Source organism: Gracilinanus agilis, chromosome 1 (genome assembly GCF_016433145.1).
Source record: "Gracilinanus agilis isolate LMUSP501 chromosome 1, AgileGrace, whole genome shotgun sequence".
Lineage (NCBI taxonomy): Eukaryota > Metazoa > Chordata > Mammalia > Didelphimorphia > Didelphidae > Gracilinanus > Gracilinanus agilis.
The window spans coordinates 704,087,453-704,109,098 of record NC_058130.1 but is presented as its reverse complement, the minus strand read 5'-3'; the positions used below and the strand labels follow the sequence as shown (position 1 = coordinate 704,109,098).

General features: G+C 42.5%; 2 protein-coding genes across 2 annotated transcripts in view; both read right to left on the bottom strand.

Annotated features, from left to right (window-relative positions):
* LOC123255992 (tonsoku-like protein) overlaps positions 1-4,567 on the bottom strand; it is a 41,846-nt gene extending 37,279 nt beyond the window's left edge. Inside the window, exons 1-3 of the mRNA XM_044684697.1 lie at positions 4,543-4,567; positions 1,882-1,977; positions 488-630 (exon numbers count right to left, since the gene is read on the bottom strand). Of these exons, the coding sequence (XP_044540632.1) occupies positions 488-630; positions 1,882-1,977; positions 4,543-4,567 (264 nt within the window). The remainder of the gene's footprint in view (positions 1-487; positions 631-1,881; positions 1,978-4,542) is intronic.
* A 14,366-nt stretch (positions 4,568-18,933) lies between these two features.
* Positions 18,934-21,646, bottom strand: part of CYHR1 (cysteine and histidine rich 1) — a 58,328-nt gene continuing 55,615 nt past the window's right edge. Inside the window, exon 6 of the mRNA XM_044669477.1 lies at positions 18,934-19,841. Coding sequence (XP_044525412.1) covers positions 19,450-19,841 — 392 coding nt within the window. The 3' untranslated portion in view covers positions 18,934-19,449. The remainder of the gene's footprint in view (positions 19,842-21,646) is intronic.

The following is a 21,646-nucleotide window of genomic DNA, read 5'->3' as shown; positions in this document are numbered from 1 at the left end:
GCAACTGAATAAAGATGGAAGAAAAAGGGGGCCTACATTAATCTCATCAACTAATATATGTGAGAAAAGCAAAAAATAAAGGCCAACATTATAAAGGTTTCTTTATTGCTTAGTATAGGGAAGGTGTCTTGGACCAAGAAATCCCAATTCTGATAATGTACTATGAGAACTTGAGAAGTCTCTTCCTTTCTCTAGGCCTCAAAGTGAATTAAATGACAGGTCCTTTCTGGTTTGGAATTTCCAACTTCAGTTATATCCAATGCATGATATATATTAGATGCTAATCAAAGACTGCTGATTAAGTCTCAACTCAGCAGGTTATGGTCTAAGGATTTTTTCCTTGGTGGAGAAGGTATAGTTACTTCCCAAAGCAAAGGCACATATCTTTATCTCATCCCCAAAACTCCCCAATGGTGAGGAGTAGCAGAGGGGGGTAGCTTCCTACTTCCCACCAATTGGCCTCTCCCTGAGGGGGTCTCCACCATACCGTCAGGGCAGCTCTGTAATCCTCCAGTTCTGCCAGCCGCTCACCAATCTTTCGGTGGGCCACAGCACAGCCCAGATCATCCCCAGTGCTTTCCAGAAGCTGAAGCTCTTGTCGGTGTTCAGCCAATGCATCCCGGTAATTGCCTGGATCACCCCAAGAAACAGGAGACACACTATCAGGCTGGTGTGTGGGAAAGGAGGCAGGCTCCACACGTGGGCAGATAGTACCTGTATTCAAGGGTGCTATCTCACCCATCTGAACCCATGATGTTGAAGCAGCAGGTTTGGACCTCACAAGGGGTTTACTTCACCTTAGATTTGGCCCATCACCTTCTCTAGTTGCTCCTAGCCTACAAAAGGTTCAGTAGAGAAAAGAGAGAAATCACTGCCTACTTATAACACTCTTCATAGTCTTGATGCCTTTTCAGCCTATGAACCAAATACAAATTGATGAAGGTCTTAAAAACCCCTGACTGGTCTGTTCTACTGAGTTCCTCAAACTACCCTTGTTCTCTTGCCTCAAGTCTCTACTCATTGGCCAAGATACCCCTAGCTGCTCACTTCCTCTTGCTTCATATTCCTAGCCCTTCCTTTCTTCTACACTATAGCTCATTATCTCGCTGCTACCTCTTCTATGAAGCATTCCCAAACCACCAAGCCAATATCTGGCCTCTTCTTCATTCAATGAACCACTAAGATTACTGTTCTGAAATAGCTACTCATAACTACTCAGTTTGGCCATTTGTATGACCTACTTCTCTCTAATTAGACCATGGAGCCTCTAAAGATAGGGCTGTCTTCCCTGAAGGAATACCTCAATCCCTCCATCCCTACCCCCCATTAGACTGATAACTTCAAGAAGGTATGGCTACATCACTCTACCATTCATGGGATCCTTTCTTCTCTCCTTCCTTCCTAAGAATCCTAATGATTAAATCTGTCCAAAAGTGGCACAAGCTGCTTCAAGAGGTAGCAGATTCCTAATCACTGGTATTCAGAGGCTGAATGACCATTTGTTCTACTGGGTAATGGTTGACCTAAATCACCTCCAAGACACCTTTCAATGCTGTGATTCTATCCATCATTATCTCCCAAGGTTCTTAATTCAAACATGGTTCTGAGGCTACTAAAAAAGTCACCACCAACTCCCTGACTCTTGACCTGCACCAAAACTGCCAACCTGGAAACCCAAGGAACCACAAGGAAAGAAGTGTCTATTTTCTGTCATATACCCAGAATGGTGTATAACAGGAATGGAGTTGTGCCACTGGTAAAGAGAGGTTCTCCAATTCTGCCTCTCCATTTGGCAGGAAGGGAAGAGTCTGAAAACCTAAACTATGTTACTCTCCCTCCCTTTAGAGGTAGTGCCTTGACTCTGTCAAAAGGAATACTTACCATGACTGGCTAAAATCTCACCCAGTTGATTGCAGAGCACAGCTTCTTCTTTCAGCTGTCCATTCTTCTGGGCCTTGGCCTTGGCTTTTTTTAACTCTGGGGAGATGATAGAAAGCCTCAAAGGATGTCCCTCTCCCACCCAGATCCCTAAGGAAGCTATGTGGCTCACTGGATGGAGCATTGGACTAAGTGAGGAAGACCTGCATTAATAATTCAGTCTCAGACACCTGCTAGCTATGTGACTCTGGGCAAGTCACTTAACTTGTTTGCCTCAGTTTGACCACTTGTAAAATGGAGATAATAATAGCATCTACCTCCCAGGTTTATTATGAAGATAAAATGAGATAATATTTGTAAAGCATTTTGTAAGCCTTAAAGCACTATATAAATCCTAGTTGTTATTATTACTGAAGTATATTGATGATATGAGAAGGAAAAAGTAGCCCTTAAAGCTCTCTGCTCCAGTTTAAAGATAGACTAGATCTAGAAGGTAGGAGGTCTCGACTGCTTATGAGTAGAGTGGAAGACGGGTAAAGAAGCTGAGCTTAGCACTGAAATGTCATATAGCATTCTGTACCTCAGTCTAATGTATTTAAAACATATGCTTCTAAAGATCTTTGTATGTTATCCCCCTAATAGACTCATGAGCTCTCCGAGGTCAAAGCTACATCATATCTAAACTGTGATCTTCACTCAGCCCTTAGCACAATGCTTTACACAGAGAAGGCTCTTAATAAATATCTGAAGAACCACTTGTCATGATTTTCTCCTGCCTCCAAGATTTTGTAATACTGGAAGGTCCTCCCATCCCCTCTCTATTTGTAATTCTAAACAACTCAACTGCCACCTCTTCCAAAATGCCGGAAATTCTCTTTTGGAACTCACCTTCTAACAACAGCTGAATAAATGGAATGAATAACAAAACAATTGAAACTATGAAATGCTACAAAACAGAAATAACCAAGTTTGATACAAAGAAGATATGACAAAACATCACCTTCCCTCTTTCTTTACACAGATGGAGGACTAAGGGTGAGAAAAATTGCCTATCAGACTATTTTGATGTGTGGTTAGTTTTGCTTAACTGTTGTTTTTCTCTTTTTTATTCTTTGCTATATGAGATGCCTCCACGATAAGAGGATACGGAGGGATATCTTGAGAATGTAGGGGGACAAAAACAAGATACTTATAAATAATAGTAATAACTGGCATTTATACGCTTTAAGGTTTGCAGTGTTGCATGTATGTGTTCTCATTTTATATTCATAACAACCCTTTTAATTGGGTAAAAATAAGTATTGTTATCTCCATTTTACAAAGGGGGAAACTTAGGCTCAGAGAGGTAGTGTCTCACCAGTGTTACACAGCTATTACATATCAGGGGAGGAATCAAACTCTGGAAGCACTATTTACATTACATAACCCTGCCTCATGTAATGTTTTGTGTCTCCACTTCATTTTTCACGAAATGTCATGTATTAGTATTGACCTAGATTGATCTTATCCTCTGAGTAAGTGGAGGGCGGAGTCAGTGCCTGGATGCTGACATAGGGGATCTGTCCATTGGAAGGGTGGAAAGGTGAAGGTCAGAGAAGACTCAGGTGGGCAGAACTAGGCAGACATAAGGATGACCAGAGGAGTGGAGATGGGGCTGATTCAAGAGAATACAAGAAGGATGTTTGATATTTTGAAGGAACAAGAAGGATGATATTCCCCAAGGACATGGTGGAGGGGAGGTGGGCACCATGGGGAAGGGGACATGAGGGGAAAGATCAGAAGAAACAAGGGGAAAGGGGAAAGGGAAGGTGAGGATACAGGGTTAAGGTTGGAGATGAAGTGGAAGAAATGGTTAAAGGGTACTAGGTCAGAGCCATCATGGGGGAAAGTAATTGAGAGAGTGGGGGAGTGAGTAGGGAGGACAAGAGGGAAAGTCTGGGAGTAAATGTGGGGGGGGGGGTTCAAAATCAAAGGAAGCAAAGAAATAGGTGGTGGGGTTGAGAGGGGAGTAAAAGGGAGGAGACCAAGGGGAAGACCTGAGGGAACCAAAATGAAGTAGGATGGGCAAAGGAGGAAATGGGTGGACAAGAGAGTTGGGGGACAAAGGGAGAGCAATAAGAAGTGAATGGGGGGATTAGGAGAAGTGAGTTGGGGGTGATAATGAGGAAGTGAGGGAGAGGACATAGAAGGAATTATGAGGGGCATTAAGAAGTAGTCGAGGGGGCAGCTCCGTGGCACAGTGGACTGAGAGCCAGGCCTAGAGATGGGAGGTCCTAGGGTCAAATCTGGCCTCAGACACTTCCCAGCTGTGTGACCCTGGGCAAGTCACTTGACTCCCATTGCCTAACCCTTACCACTCTTCTGCCTTGGAGCCGATTTACAGTATTGCCTCCAAGACAGAGGGTAAGGGTTTAAAAAAAAAAAAAAAGTAGTCGCGGGGACATGGGAGAAATGAGTGGGGGGATACGGGGAAAGTAAGTGAGGAGTCACGGGGAGGGAGTGGGAATACCAGGAAGAGAGTAGGGGGGGCATGGCGGAAGAGAATGGGAGGGAAGGTTGGAGGTGGCACGGGTTTGGGGAAAGAGGAGTGCCAAGAGGAGGGGGGAGCAGGAGATAACCGAGAAGGGACTTATGCACCAGCCCTTGCCCGTTCCCTTTACTCACGACGAATCTCCCGCTCCTCGTTCATGTCCCGGCCTCCCCGTCACAGACCATTCAGGGAACTGTGCGGGTGGCAGCCGGACAGCAGCAACACAGCTCCCCGGAAACTTGCAGCTTCCCGCGCTCCGACGGCAGCCTCGCCCCCTTGCGCGCGCGCAACTCAGCCATTGGCTCGCAGCGTTCCTCCCTCCACCACCACTCGCCCTCTTCCCAGCAGCGGGTTCCGCGGAGCCTGGTGGATGCGTCGATTCCTAGCCAACCTTGAGCCTATCCGCGCCGAGCTCCACCTTCGGGGAGCCCTAGCGGATGCAGACCCCGAGTCATTCTGGGAATAGCAATCAGCCCCAGGAGAACTGCATGGCATGCCGGGAATTACCCGGAAACTAGCGTCAAGACGCGATGTATTCTGGGGATTGTAGTCGGAATTGGAAGAGACGAAAGGCGTGGTGGAAATTATATTCTGAACAGAGTGGTGAAGCAGTCATACTGGAAATTAGAATTAGAAGGTGCTCTGGTCATGCACGAGGAAACCTAATCTGTTTTCTCGGAAAAGAATTCTGAACCCTAGCTCAAATGTTTCCTAGGGAAGGTCATGGTGAAGAGGCATGATCCTCATTAGCCTAGAAAGGAAGACTGCTCAAACAGAGTAGTTAACCTCCTTAAGGTTGCTCAGCAACCTTGTACCCAAAGAGGAGTTAGGACAATGCAGCTCTCTTACTTAATTGTAGAGGTGAGGGACTTCGTATTATGTCAGACTCGAAGTGTTTCATTTTGCTACACCCCCACACACACACTTCCATTATATTCTGTTATAAATTACACTCTCTGGTTGAGGGAAGGATTTGATGGAAAATAAAGGTTATATAAATAACGACCTAAATGAAAAGAACTCGTCTCCTGACCTCTAATGAAATCAAGTGGCACTGCTAATAGAGGGAGGCAGGAAGATCAGAGGTCAAATCCAGCCTCAGACATGGCTGTGAGAGCCTGCGCAAGTCACTTAACATGCCTGCCTCAGTTTCCCCACCTGTAGAATGAGGATAATAATATCCCCTACCTCTGAGTTGTGAACTCAAATGAGAAAAAGCACTTAACCCAGTGCCTGGCACGGTGTTGTTGTTCACTCATGTCCAACTCTTTGTGACCCCATTTTGGGGTTTTCTTGGCAAAGATACTGGAGTGGTTGTCATTATTTCTTTCTCCAGCTCATTAGGTGTCTGAGGCCAGAATTGAACTCAGAAAGATGAGTCTTCCTGGTACCAGGTCTGACAGTCAGTCTATCCACTTGCTAACTATCCACATAGCTATTCTCTAGCACATAGTAGTTGCATAATAAATGTTAGCTATTATTATTAAGGTGACACATATGGTCTAAGTCTTAGACTCTAAGAGAATCATAGACTTGAAATCAGGAGAACCTATTTGAGGGACCCTGCATTACTGAACCTCTTTCAGCCTTAGTTTCAGCACCTGTAAAATGGGGATAATAACACATCTCTCTTAAGGGGATAGTTGTGAAGATCAAAAAAGATAACAGATATAAGGAGCTTTGCAAGCCTTAAATCTCTGCATAAAAGCTGGCTAGCTATTAAGGCCTCCCCCATTGAAAGAAGAGCCAAGCTTCCCATTCATTCCTCTGCAGTTTTCCAGGTAAAGAAAAGATGAAGAGATGCTCTATTTCCATCGGGAAAGCAGGGAGTAGGCAGGAGCTGGAGGCAGCTCTCTTTGACATACTAAGTTCCTAAAGCTCTCTGCTCTGAAGAATTCTTTCCACAAGATTCAGAGCTTCTTTTAGGGCCCTGCATGGTAAGTTACTCAGCAAATATTCAGATTTCCCTTGGGCATTTGTTATGTAACGGCACTCTCTAAATGTAGAAACTAACCACACACACCACCCCCATTGAGAACCCCCTCTTTAGATGCCCTTACTAATGGATATACTTGTAGGATTACCCTGGGAAAACCTTGGGCCTCCCTCAACTATCTTGTAAAATGGAAATTTTTAAAGACTTTTTTGACCAAAAGGTCCATAATGAGATTTTCTAGAGCAAGGCAATAGCTTGGAAAAGGTAAAGGACCCTGGGAATATTCACTTTTAAAATCTTCTTCATCCTACCTCCCTTTCCCTACTTTTACCAATTAGATGATGATTTGAGGGGCTGCTAGGGGGCTCAGTGGATATAGGGCCAGACTTGGAGTTGTGAGGTCATTTCAAAATTGACCTTAGCTCTGTGTCCCTGAGCAAGTCCCAACTCCAGTTGCCTAGCCCTTACATCATTACTGCCTTAGAACCAATACTATCAGTTCTGTAACAGAAAGTATGGGTTTAAAAAAAAAAAAACTGAATTGGGTTAACCAGCTCTTCTTTCAAAATACAAATGAAAAAGTTGAGTCTATTAATCATTTCACTTTGCTGTTACTTAGACTTAGCTACAGTCAATACTCAGACTGCAAAGTTTATAGCTGAACTCATTAAAATCCAAATCCCTTGGTCAGACTTTGCTTATACATTCTTTTTCATACAACTCTAACTGGTTTGGAATTTCAGGTGCAAAGTCAAGCACTGTTAAAACCAAAATGTTATTCATAAATAACACATCAAAGAGCAGGCAGTCAGCAGAGGTGAATAACTAAACACACAAACCAAAAAACTCACAAAGCCCAGATTTCCAAGGCTGATTAGCCCAAACTCCATAGACTTCAATCTCTGTTACCCAGCCCAGAAAAAATAAATGCTCTCAATGGTAACCTTCAATCAAATAAAGATTCAATTACATTCTTTGTGTCCTGAAATGGGAAGGGGAGGAGACTAGGAAGGGAAGAATAGTAGAAGTGGGATGCTGAGACTTGAGTTCAAATTCTACTGTGAATGCCAGCATGGTATTGTGAAGAGAATTTTAGGTTTGGAGTCAGAAGTCTTGAGTTTAAATCACAACCCTCCTATATATTACTTAGGTGACTTTAGACAAGTCATTTTCTCTAAGCTGGAGGGGCCTCTGTTTTCTCATCTGCAATATGAAGGGGTTGGACTAGAATTCCATTTCTCATCGATTGGTGTTTAAAAGCCTACTATATATGCTAGGCACTGGATAGACAAAGATGATATACTAAAGTTACATATATGAAGATACATAAAGCTGCCCTCAAACTGCTTACATTCTATCAACAAGCATTTACAGTCCCTTACCAGGTTTCAAGGACTGTTTTAACTGCTGGGGATATTAGAAAAGGGAAAAAATGGGCCATGTCTTCAACAAGCATGCATTCTATTGGGAGAGGCAACATGTTTTTATTTATACATTTCTCCTGACAGAAAACAAGCTCTTGGGGACCTGGGAGTATTTAATAAATGCTTTATTGTTCCACATATATTAATGTATGTGTATAATATATATGTATGTATGTGTACAGACACACAGGAAATAAAGATAAGGGAATAAGCATTAGCAGCTGTGGGATTAGGAAAGATCTAATGCAAGAAGGGGCTCATTTTGGATTGATGAAAACTCATAGTCATGTCTTCTGACACAGTGTATACTGAACATAACCTTTTCTTTAATGTCTATTTTAATAAGTTGTACTATATAACAGTGAGGTCCTATTTTCCTCAACACTGAATTGGCTGACATTCCCCAACTGAGAAATGGTCAAAGGACATAAACAAGCAATTTTCAGATGAAATCAAAGCTATCAATAATCATACGAAAAAAATGTTCTAAACTCCTCTTGATCAGAAATGATCTAAATCCCATTTTGATCCCTTAAGATAACACCTCACACCTATCAGATTGGCCAATATGACTTATTTAAAGGAAAGTGATAAATGTTGGAGATGTGGCAAAATTGAGACACCAATACATTGTTGATGGAGCTGTGGACTGATCAACCATTCTGGAGGGCAATTTGGAACTATACTATAAAACAGTACATAGCTTTTGATCCTGAGATACCATTACTAAGTCTGTATCTCAAAGAGATTTTTTTAAAAAGGGGGGGATGGGGGTGAGGAGAGGGACCAACTTGTACAAAAATATTCCTAGCAACCTGTGGTGGCAAAGAATTGGAAATTGAGGGGATGCCCATAAACTGGGAATGTCTGAACAAAGTGTAATGATGATGATGAAATACCATTGGGCTGTAAGAAATGAACAAGATGATTTTGGGAAAAAACTGGAAAGACCTACTGATGCAGTGAAATGAGCAGAACCAGAATACTGTACACAGTAATAGCAATATTGTGAGATGTGAAATACTTAGCTACTCTCAGTAATGTAATGATCCTTTTTCTACCCTCAAAAAATGTTATTTGATCAATTACATGTAATAACAAATTTTCACATAGGTTTTATAAATTATATGATCTGAATTGTCTTCCTCCTCCCTTCTTTTATCCCTACCCCCTCCCTGAGTTGGTAAGTCCTAGGGACTGATGACAAAGAATGCTATCTCTAAAGAAAGAACTGTTGGAGTGGGAATGCAAATTAAAGCATATGTTTCACTGTAGTCTATTTGGGCTTTTATTTTGAGTTTTTGGTTCTATATGAATATTCTTATAAAAAAATTAACAAAATGGAAATGTTTTGCATGACAATACATGTATAACCCAGATCAAACTGTTTACCATCTCTGGGATAGGGGAGGGAAGGAGAAAATCTGGATCACATAACTTCAGAAAACATGTGGAAAATTATTACATGTAATTGGTAAAATATCTTTATAATCTAAGAAAAAACACTGAATTGGCTGGGCTTTATGAGTTTCTGATCTGATTTGTAGGGGTTTCCTAGCTTTTCTTACTACTGTTATGGTCCTTTAATCCTGGAGTTAGGAACTCAAGCCTATCAAAACAGGCTGAGATGGAATGTTAAAATCCAAATATAGATTCTTAAAGGGACAATATATGATCATTAAGAAAGAAAACATGATCATTAGGAGTCAACATAGGCTCATCATAGAGACTTAGAATTGAAGTAGATCTTAGAGGTTAGGTCAACTCTCCGATTGATCAAGCACAGTTAAGTACAGTTGAATAAATCGCTGATTCTTGAACCTGTTTCATCTGTAAAACTAAGGGTTGGACAAAATAGTTTCTAGGATTTATGACCAAGTCAGGCTAGAAAAACCTTATTTTTTAAAATGAGCTCACTATTAAATAAGAATATTGTAGATAATCCCAGTTGTTAGGGAGCTGTTTGACAAGGGCTCCCAAAATGACTGGGCAAGTTGAGAGAGGTGGGCTGGATAAAAGACAATAATTGCAGGTTGGCCACATTTAATTATCACTCTAGCACTTAATTAGCATACTAAAGTTTTCCTTTCAATTAGACCATGAGGTAAGGAGTGATAAATATCACATTAGTTAGGTAGGTACAGAACTGGTTAGCTGACAGAATCCAAAAAGACTGTTGTTGGGTTGATGTTGGTATAAATAAAAATAGCTTGCATTGATAGAGTACTCTATGGTTAGTCAAATACCTTCCTTACATGTTATCTCATTTGATCCTTTCTCTACTGGAAAATTTCAAGATTCTATTGTTGGCTCTATTCTATATAAAAATTTAAGAAGACAGGCTCTATCTACATGTAAGAATATGCATCAGCTCCATTTCATAACAGCTGCTCCAAGTCAAAGGCTCTCAGGTTCATGGTTCGTAGATAATTCTTTGAGGGAATCTGAAATTGCCAGAAATCAGACATTTGTATAAGGAGGATATCACTAAGTCCCAAGTATTAGTTTAGCACAGGAGTAAGTGCAGTTATTAATTGGGACATGGCACAAGCTCCTAGGGAGCAGAGTCTTGGTCTCCAGTGCTTAGTATGAATTACTATCTCCTTTGGATTGAAGGTTGGTGGAGCAGGAAGGGAGATATCTCAGTACTCATTAACTTTGCACCTTTTTTAATTTTTCAGATGGTTAGGGACAGCTGTCTCTGATAAATCCTACACTTCTTGGTTATGTCTCAACCATAGTGAGATCCAGTTGTTATTGCTAGGCTATTTAGAATGAATGCCACTATATGCTTATATATGCCTATAGTGCCACCCACTAGCAGCAGGGGAGCCCCATGTCTACACTGTTTACTAAAAGCTACAATATTTGTCCCTTAGCAAAATCATACTGGAGTGTGACGGGCCAAAGGGTGGAAGGCTGGATAAGTCTTTTATCTGAGTTGTCTCCAAAGGAAGGTCCTGGGCTCAGTTCTCATTTTTTTTCTTGTTCAGTTTTTTTTATCATTGACTTGGATGAAGTTACTGAAAAGCTTTACTACAATTATGGACAATCTGAATTAAGCTAAGGTAATGGTCTGAACCTGGCCTAGTCTTTCAAGCTTATTTTAAATTCATATACATTTCTATATTCATATACATCCCTTGACCTCTGCTTCTCATCACCTACCTCTGTGTTTTTGCATACTGAAAAAAAAAAAAAAAAGGCTGTATATATACCTCTCAAAGATTTAGCTCAGGGACACCTAGGTAGCTCAGTAGATAAGAGCTAGGCCTACAGACAGGAGGTCCTAGGTTCAAATCAGACCTCAAGACACTTTTAGCAAGTGACCCTGGGCACTCACTACCTAGCCCTTACTACTCTTCTGACTGGGAACCAATTGATAAACTGTCTTGATCCCAAGATAGAAAGTATGGGTGTAAAAAAAAAAAAGTTTTAGCTTAGGTACCAATTTCTACAATCTTCTCTGATCTCCCTACTTGGTAGTCTGCTCTTCCTCTTCAAATTGTATTTTATCTGTCTGAAAAGCCAGTCTAGTATTGTGGATAAAATGTCTCTCACATTGACGCTTAGTACAAAAGCTTAGGGTCACTAAACCTAGGCAAGTCACATACTTTTTCATGCCCCCAGCATCTCGAAGACTGTAAGTTGCAGAAGAGATGTTTATCAGTATTTGCTCAGTGGGAGTTTCCTACGTCAATAAAATTATAGGTCCTATCTTTCTCCCAAAAAAATCCCCAGCTTTTTACAATGTAAGTTGATAACAGGGACTGTTTGTATTTATATTCCCCCATCCCTAAGGTATAGTAAATACATGCTACTGAATATAATTGAATAGGATAATATATTGGACAATAAAGTTAGAATCTGAAAAAGGTCTAACTGGCTAGGACCAGAAGGAAGTTTGAGGATTTCACTTTAAGAAATAGAATGTTTAAATATAAGACTGGGGAGATTTTGAGTCAAAAGTTCAATATGAATAAATTGTGAAAAGTAGCAGCTAATACTTTAAACTCTTACCCTCTGGCAATAGGGATTAAATGATTTACGGAGTAACAACAGCTAGGATATGTCTGAGGCCATATTTGAACCCAGGTCTTCCCAACTCCAGGTCTGCTTTATCTAACTGTGCTCCCTAGCTGGCACTGACATAAGCTGAACTGGAAAAAACACAGTATTCAGAGGGGAAGAAGGAAGGTAATCATCTCTATGGATTTTAGTTTTTAAAATCTGGGATCTAGATTTTAGAAAGATTATTGGAAAATTGGAGCGTACGTACATGCACGGACACACACAAAGGCATCCACAATAGAGGAGACTCATGTTCAAATAAACATTTAGGGAAAGTGGAGCTTTTTAACAAGTAAAAAAAAAAAGGAAGAGAGAAGTAACCAATAACTCTTTTCCACATGCAAGGGGAATCATTTGATCTATGAAACACCAGGAGACCAAATGATAGAAAATCAAGAGGCAGAGCTCAGCTCAATATAAGAATTTCCTAATGACTGGTGCTGTCCAAAAAAAAAAAAAAGGCCACAGTTTGAAGTAAAATGAGATCCCATTTCTGGAGGTATTCAAACAGCCTAGCTGACTGTCAATAATATTTGTAGGTGGGATTTGTTTATGGGGTAGATTTAAAAGATCCTTAAGGTCCTTTCCAACAAAGATTTTATTTTGATTAAGGTCTACTCCTAATTCCAGTAATCAACCATGTTTTTATGGTGGTTGTTCAGTTGTTTCAGTTGTGTCTGACTCTCCATGACCCCATTTGGGGGTTTTCTTAGCCATTCCTTCTCTGGTTTATTTATAGATGAAGAATTGTGGTAAATAGGGTTAAAGTAACTTGCCCAGGGTCACAGGTAAGAGCCTGAAGTTAGATCTGATCAAGATGAAGTCTTTTCTGATTCCAGGCTGCTGCTCTATCCATGGTGCCACCTACCTGCCCTGAACCAGCTATCAGACCACAATCTAATTACTTAATTTTGGAAGACTTGTTTTCCTATCTATAAAATAGATCTGTCCTACCTATCTCAAAAAATTAAGATAAAGGCATTTTAATGTGAGAAAGGCTTGTGTTCCTATGAAGATTAGGGGAAGCCAGACTAAGATTAGTATAGTCCCAGCTTTTGTGGGTCCCAGACAAAATGAAAGATGAATACTCACCCAGGCCAAGCTGGACAATTTCCTGAGTGAAGCAAAGATGTTGGCAAGAACAAGCAGAGACCCATCCCAAGTGGGTAATGCTCCCCCCACCCCACCCCTCACCCCTTTAAGGAAACACAGACAAAGCATGGTTTGGCAAATTTTTTTTAAACTACAGTTACATACAGAAAATATCCAAACAGAACGCAGACCACAAAAGTAACATAATGAATCATTCCCAACAGCGTTAAAAACACTTCTCTTGCTTTGTTTAAAAATTATTATTTTTGTAAATTTCTCATTTTGAGTGAATCAAAGGATGTAGTGCTTGTGGAAGAAGGAAAAGGGAAGAAGAAAGGAGGGAGAGGAGGGAAGGGCAGTGGGGAAGAGATGGATGGCTGAGTCCCTAATAAAATCCCGGCCCAAAGCCTCCCTCCCACCTCTGGAGTCACTGTATCCAGTACTTAGTAAATGTTTCCTAAAAATCTACTCTGCCCTTCCATCTAGACTTAAAGCCTCCAGAGCTTCCTTGGCCAGTTCTTTTCTACCTGTATCCACTCTGCCAACACTGTCCCTCCTCCCCTCCCCCATACCAATGGCTCTCTACTAGGCTCTCAGAAGAGAGCCTCAAAAGAACAAGACAACAAATTAAAAATCAGGTTAGGATACAAGGAGGACACATGATCCCGCAGACAAAGCATTAGTTTCTCTTCGTTTTAATTACTTTAATCTACATTCACTAGTTAAATAAATTACCCACAGTGAATACTGCAAGGAGGTTTATGATCTGCCCGTCTCCCATTGGGGCACGAGACACTTGCTACAATCTTTCAAGGTGCCCAGTTTAGAACCAGGCAGTAAGGCTCAGCTGCTGTGTATGAACATTATAAGGGCCATGGGGGCCTAGGGAAACCCGAGGAGAATACTGGGGAGTGGAGGGAGCAGGAACTGTTTGGTGACTATGAGAGAAAGGCTATGTAAAAAACATCATGATTTATTTACAATTCTCTTTTCGACCATCACCAACAGACAGGTGTGCACACACACTCACACACATACCTTCCAATAGAAGGGGCCTTGGTGGTCTGGAGACCAGAAAAGTACTTCCTGTCACCAGTGCCAGTTTGGCAAAGCATTTAAAAAACAAAACAAAACCAGCCAGACAAGTCTCCTGGAAGTCAACATCTTTCCTTTACTGAGGTGACCTCTTCCTAAGAATTCTCTCACCCTGAGCTTACTCCCAAAACTCAGTCCTCATTCCCTCCCCTTCTCCAGCTCAAACAAATCTCAGATCTTGCCCTCATCCTCAACAGGAGGTTCCAAGCAACATTCTCAGGGTTCTTTGTGGGAAAGAAGGTTGTGCTGCTCATGAGCTAGGGTGGGAATAGGAGGAGGGAGGAGCAAAGAACAGGGAACACTGGTCCCCTCTTTAACACACAGACAGATAGACAGACAGACACACACACACACACAGCAGGGCCTTCTGGAAGCTAAAATGCACATACACACAAAGACACACACTGAGATACATACAGACCTGTAGCTGTTCCCATGACAGGAAATTATTAGACATCACAAATACAACCCACTCTGTCAAGGGTGGGAAGAGATAGTGAAGTCTTCATCATGCTATTGGGGATGCCACCCTGTCCAGTCTAACTGGCCATCTCTCTTGCCCACTTGCTAGAATTCCGGTGGACTATCAAGGCACATAGTAAGAAATACCTACAATGTGGAAGGTCAGGGATAGGGGCACCATATATCACCTAGGTTCATGTGGTAAGACTCAATGGAACAGAGTGATAGTACAGCATTCCTTAGTTAAATGAAGGGATCAGGTGAAGGGAACTAGCTAGCTTTCTTTTGGATTATCAACTTCTTTACATGGGAGCCGCCCATTTGGCCAGTCTGACCACTTTCCTTTGACCCATACTATATTTTATCAGCTCTTGGTGCTGACAGTGAAAATGCTGGGGTCACAGGTTGGTTTCTTCACCACTCTCCCACCTTCCACTCCCATACCTGCATACATTAACAGTAACAACAACAGCACTGAAAATCTGTCTAGTTATTACAAGGAGATCTGTTTTGTGTCCTCGTTTTTTCCTAGAAAGAGCTTCTCAATCCTCAAAAAAATGAGGACATAACAGTTCTCAAGAGAATCTGCTGGTACCAAGATGACAGATCTTTCTACCATCAGGCATTCTGAAATACATATAACAGTCACTCTTTTAAGAGACCAGAGAAACAGTGCTATCATGAGAGGAGAGGCCAGTGCATCATTCCTAGATACTGTACTGAGGCTATACTGCCAAATACTCCTCCCAAATCCTAATCCCATCAACTACCTCTAGTAGTTCCCTACCCTCCACCATTCCCCTTCTGACACTCACATGATTTAGCCAAAAAAAGATGAGACCTGGTACAAAGTCTGACAAGAGTCTAACCTGAAAAGTCAACAAGAATTCTCTAAATCACCCAGGGATGTCCACCTGTGCTACAAAGGAGCTGAATCAGGCATACCTGAAGAGGTCAGGGTGGAGGGAAGGGTAGAGACAACAGTGAAGAACAGTAAAAAGACTATATGGCTGCTCCCTATCTGGAAACCCAAAACGAGGACCCTGTCTCCCTCCCCCATCCCCTTTTACAGTAAAACAGGTGGCTAATAGTCAATAGATAGCATTTCTCAGGATTATCAACTTGTGAAAATAGCCTTCCCATCATCAGCAGCATGCACACACCCTCACATATACAAACACACCCACATACCCATCTTTATGCCACCTAAAATTAGCCCATTTGAATTAGCAGCTGGGTTAACACTGGATTTTACCTGAGTATCTGATGGTATAGGAGAACAATGCTAAAAGGTTTGGGGAATTCCTTCTTTGTAGGAGGAAGGGAAGTGGGAGGGGAGAGGAGGGGGTTTAAGGGGCGTTACTGGCAAAACAGAAATTTGCCTAAACAGAATTTTTTACTTTAAAAGCTAAAAGCCTGGTTTTCGTGTACCCAGTGTATGCACCCTGGCCTTCATGATGTTTTTAAAAATTTACCTGCAAATCCCTTCCTTGCAACATCTCAGACCTCATTCCCTTTGATATTTCCTAAGGGTGAGAGATGGGTAGTGAGCACAGCCCCAGAAAAACTGTCTCCTCCCTGCTCTTCCTCATCCCCAGAGGATAAGCTATGTCTACTTGACCACCTCTGAATTTTGTCCTGTTTACACAGCAAAAAGCCTGTCACTTAGATATCAATCACATTCCTGCACTCAAGCTCCTTTCACCTTTCCTTCCTCCTGAAGATTCTTGAACTCAATTCAATTTTATTATTCATTACTAGATGTCTCATGGGGGCTTGAGGATGCAGATATAAGAGATTATTATTTCTTTCCTAATAGCAAAGAGGGGTGGGATAAGAAAGCAGGGGAAAGGGGGCAGCTCAGATGATCCTTGGATGCTCAGGGTGGAGGATTTCCTTGATCCTACATGGAACTTTCCCAAATTAGAGCCCTATAAAAGCTATGACCTACTTGGCAACAAATACTGATCACATTTGTCACAGATGACCCAGGCACATTGCAGAAATGAGGGAACAACCTTAGCTAAAAATTGAGCCCCACAGTATTTGGAGTGTTTCACACCAAAATTCCCTCACTGCCAAGGAGGCAGGAAATTATATCAATGTTTGGAGGAGGTCAGGCAGGAACCTTGGGGTTTGATATAGCCTGACCATCATTCTTTGAGGCCTGGGCGCTTGTTGGGCAATCTCCTAACCCCAGCCTAAGAAAGACCTGCTGCTTTTTTCCATAACCTCTGAACATAATGAACAATCCTCAAACTCAGCAGTTCTCAAATTGCACCTCTAAAGCTAGCAAGGTTCTGAGAGGTCACACACATACATACAGATCCATGATTTGGTTAATCTAGTACTACCACCTTGGTCAATCTATCCTCTTTACCAAATGTGTGTGGGGTGAAATCTGGTTTAATTCTGCAAAGTACATGATGTTGAAAGAGTGGGCCTATTATAAAGCAGGATTTGGGGAGAAGAGAGGAAAGACAGAGGACTGAAGGAAATGTGGTTCTTTGGTATTTGATTAACAAAAAAGCTATGATGGGGGAACATTCTTCTAGAGCAAGGGATAGGGAAGGGAAAAATAGTTGTTGTTATGTAGTCTCCAGGCAGTTTTCAGGGGCTTTGAGAGCAGGGATGGGATCATGAGGGTAGAAAGCAAAAAGAGGCTCTCCCCATACTTGCCCTTTTGTCTTTGCCTCTTTACCACAGACCACAAAAAGTTTTGCCAGGAAAACACTGCATATCCACACGCCCACCCTATCTCTACTCTTACACACACACACACACACACACACACACACACACACACACACACACACACACCCATCNACACACACACACACACACACACACACACACACACACACACACACACACACACACACACACACACACACACACACACACACACCCATCTCTAGCAAAAGCTAATACCCATCCAGGGGTCAACAAGACAATTTTTGGAAATCATTTACAAATCACTCTAGGGCTCACTCTAAAATTAAACTACCTTGCCTTTACCTCCTGAGGGTCACTGACACAAAAGCTTCACCAGTTTGCCACTAGTCACAACAAGAGAAAATGTAACCATGCCAGCCTGGGAAGAAATGACCTAAATCCGGGTAAAACCTGAAGCAGAGAGCGCTTTCCTTGAAGCTTACGAGAAGCAGCAAGTATCACAGTCTGTTGGTAGATTTTCCATGATGTACAATTGGATTGATCCAGTTATTCCACAGAAGCAGTACAAAACTATGTCCCAATGTGGTCACTATGATAGGAGTAAGCTGACCTTAGATGCCATCTACCAGTCACAATTTCATAGGACAGTTCCCTTCCACAACTAAGTCACATACTTCACTTTGCTGAACAGTGTTGAGCAAATATCCCTGTAGAACTCTTCACAGTTTGATGGAAGGCTGTGCTGGGCCTGTCCACAAACATGCCAGAGACTTAATATATAAAATATATTCTTTCTCACACTGGAAAATTGCATAATTGCTAGGAGAGCCTGTAAAAAGGTTAATTTCTTTTATTTTCCTAGGAAGAGACAGAATTTCACCCTGCATTCCGAAAATGTCTGTTGAGCCCCAGAGGCATCATCCTGTCTCAGTGAGAATTGCAGCCTGGGCTATATTTGGCAAGTGGGTAGGGACAGGAGTGGGAGGCAGGGTAAGGAACATGAAAATACGTTGTGGCCCATGGTATGCCTTTTATCATGATTGAACATAATACAAAAACGAATGAGAACTCCATTATTTTGAGTGCAGGTTTCTGGGGACCCTGAAGGAGTTGGAGCAGGACTAGGAGGGGAGAGAAAGAGAGAAGCCAACAGCTTATTCCCATGTGCCATAAATATTAACCTGAAGATAATGCCCTGGGAACCCAGTCAAAAGCATGAGGATTCTGTGCTAGGAATTAACAAGAATTCATACTAGGGATCTAAAAATCACATCATAGTCTATTAATCCTCAATTTAAAGTTAGCTCCCTTGACCCATAAGCTGGTCTTTCAAAGGCCTCAGGACACCTTGGGGAGTGGGGAGAGGGGAGAAAGGGAGAAGATGAGGAGGGCCCAGCTTCACACATCAGACAACTTAAAGCAGCCCTTCCATCTCTGTTTACTTCCCAGATACCTGAGATGTAGGTACCAAGAGATGGTGCATTCCTTACATGAGGATTTTCCTCATTCCCCATCATCCATCCAAGCCCCTATCCCCAAAAACTTGGGCTTCACCTTGGAAAATTTCTCAAAGATACCATAACATTCCCCTTGGTCTTTCCTGTGGATAAGTAGATAAAAAAGGGAAAGGAAATTGGACAGATTTCTTCCTTTTCCAATTCCCCATCTGACTGCATAAAAATCAAAGAAAATAGTATTCTCAAATGTTAAACCAGAGCTAAACCTCTCCACCCAAACAAAAGAAAAAATTAGGAAACAATGTTGCCTTTTTAATTTCAATCAAATATGCTGTCTGAAGTCAGGCAGGATCCCCTGAGCCCCCATGCATCTGGAAATTGTGCACTTAACCATGAACAAGCCAACACTGCTCTGCCACAATGTAACAGAGTAACAGGGGACAACTCGATGTTTCCCATAAAATCCCCTGCAGATGGTGGTGGCATTGCAGAGGTCTCCACTGCTGTCTAGTTCCCCACTGACCTGGCCTGCGGGGGCAGCCGGGCGAACTGTTGGTGGGGGAAGGCCCTGGCCCAGGGCATCTAGGAGAGGGGAAGAGAGAAGGCAGGCTGTGACTGCTTACACTGTTGCATACGCATGCAGACTTTGTTCCAATTGGTTTGGGTTGGTTTTTTTGTTGGTTTTTAAATTTGTTTCCTCCCTCCTTTTTCTAAAATGATCGGATTATATTGTGAAATCACAACTGGTGCAGGCTGCCCAGACGAGGTAAGTACGGTTCAGTGGTGCTTTCTTTCTCTTTGAGCTTGCCAGCATGACCCCAGCCCTGCCTATTTCTGTATCTGGAATATAAAGAGCCGGAGGTTGATGTTCTTGGCGGCCAGCAGTTTGTTACACTCCACGGAGTCTATGATGGGGAGCGGCACATAGTCGGTCTCGTTGTTCTCATTGGTAAAGACAAAGTGATAGATCACAGGGTTGATTTTCACATCGTCATAGGGTCCCTTGAGCAGGAGGAAGGAGCACTCCATGGGGGAGTTGATCTTACTCTTCAGGATGAGCTGAAAGGAGAGGGTACGCTTACAGGACAGATTTGGGTTCCTCTCAGAGTCGTTCACCCTCGCCTTTAGGACCCACGTCTGGCTCAGCACGGTGAACCTTGGCGTCTCATAGTAGAGGCGTGTAATGAAGTCATCGGTGCGGTATGGGCGGAACTGAACTTCTGCAATGGCACAGAGAGGGATGGGGAAGAGAAAACAGAAAGTTATTGAGGGCCATCAGTAGGGTGGACAACCAGCTCACATTACCTGTGGCTACAGTGTGGAGCCTTCCTCAGAACGGATGAAGACCGAAGGGGTCCAACCGCTCGAAGCTGGGTTAGTCTCAGGAAGAATGTGACTTACCGAGAAGAAACTCAATGCACTTTAATTTTTAAATGACAAGTTAACTACAGGAAGGATTTTCAGATGCATAAGCTTTGGGGGGGAAATAAGATAAAATACAAACATGGTTAATTAAAATCAGCTGAAGAGAGACAATAGTTTGCAAGAGGTAAACAACAAACTGCTCTGTGGTATATACCAGGAGTTAGATAATGACATCACATACCCCAAATAGTCATTTCTTAGCAGGTCCAACCTGTCCTAATGATTCTTATACTTTAATTGGGTTGCCATCTAGAAGCATCCTGCAATTCTGAAGTTTTGAGCAAAAATTCTTCAGGCTACAGGTTCCTGCCAGGCACTGGGGGGAGGGAAGGGATGCTCCTAGAGTTGGCAACTAGTACCATTTATGGCTTTGGGAGACTAAGCTCATTGGGTGTGCCCACACTGGAATAGGGGCGGAGAACAAGCAGAACACACAGACAGGATACGGTTCTGAGAACAATGTGCATTTTATTTGGATTTGGATACACAGCCGTCAACAAGGTAAGGCACAGACTTGGCATCGCCGCAGAGCAAACCAGAGGGCAGGGCAAGGGAAATACAGACTGTCCGTTTTCAGGAGGGTACAGAGAATGCCAGATGAGATACATGTATAGATTATGTATAAAGAAAACAATACATTGGGTTGAGCTGCTCTGGGCTCAGATTTGCAAAGAGGCTAGTAAATCAAATACAACTAACCAAACCTTTCCAGACACAGTCCTCTTGGCTCAGTCCAGGAAACCCTTAGCCAGCCAGGTCCACCAGAGGGCATAGCCAATGTTCTCAAGCTATCACCCTGGATCAAGCAGGTAGCTTCCATGTGTTAAGTCTTTACAAACCAAGAAATCTCAAAGCACAGCTACATATACAGCCTTATTGTGCAATTCATACAGAGGTACATATTTTCCAACATTTTCTATAAGAGAGAATTGAGCGAGCACAACATATCTGTTGACCAGTTATTTTAAGCTACACACAATTTTTGGTATTAGTCTAGGACCAACATCATCATTTTCCTGGAATCAATCATAACCCAATTGCTTCTCTAGCATCTGTCTCCTCCACAGAGGTCAGGAGAGGGGTCCTAATCTGGCCTCCAGCCCCACTGACTGCATAGGATGTAGTTACCAGCCCTGGCTCATTCCCTCCCCATAGTTTCCCAAGGATGACTAGTGATGGAGAACAAGGTCCTTAAACTCAGGATTCCACCACAGAGCACGGCCCAAGTCAGTCCCCAGCACCTTGGGAAACAAGTCTCTTCTCTCAAGTGCAGCCTTGCACTTTGGTGCCAAGACAGGGACTCCTGTGTGAGGCCAGGGCTTGGGCTTCCCACAATGGCACCAGCTGCCCCAGCATGTTCAGACCCCTTGTAGCATGGCATTGTTGCCTGTTAAAAGTCCCACTCCTAGACCAAAGATCCAACGAGATCCAGCCAGCTAGGATTTAACAGCTCTGTTACCGTTCTGTCTCAGCAGCACCTAGGACAGATGAACTGGGTTTTCACAGCTAATTCTGGTGACTGAATCTTCTAAATGGGAGACATTCTTTGACAGCTTTTTACAACGTGTTGCTGATTAATTCCCCGAGAACAAGGATGCCC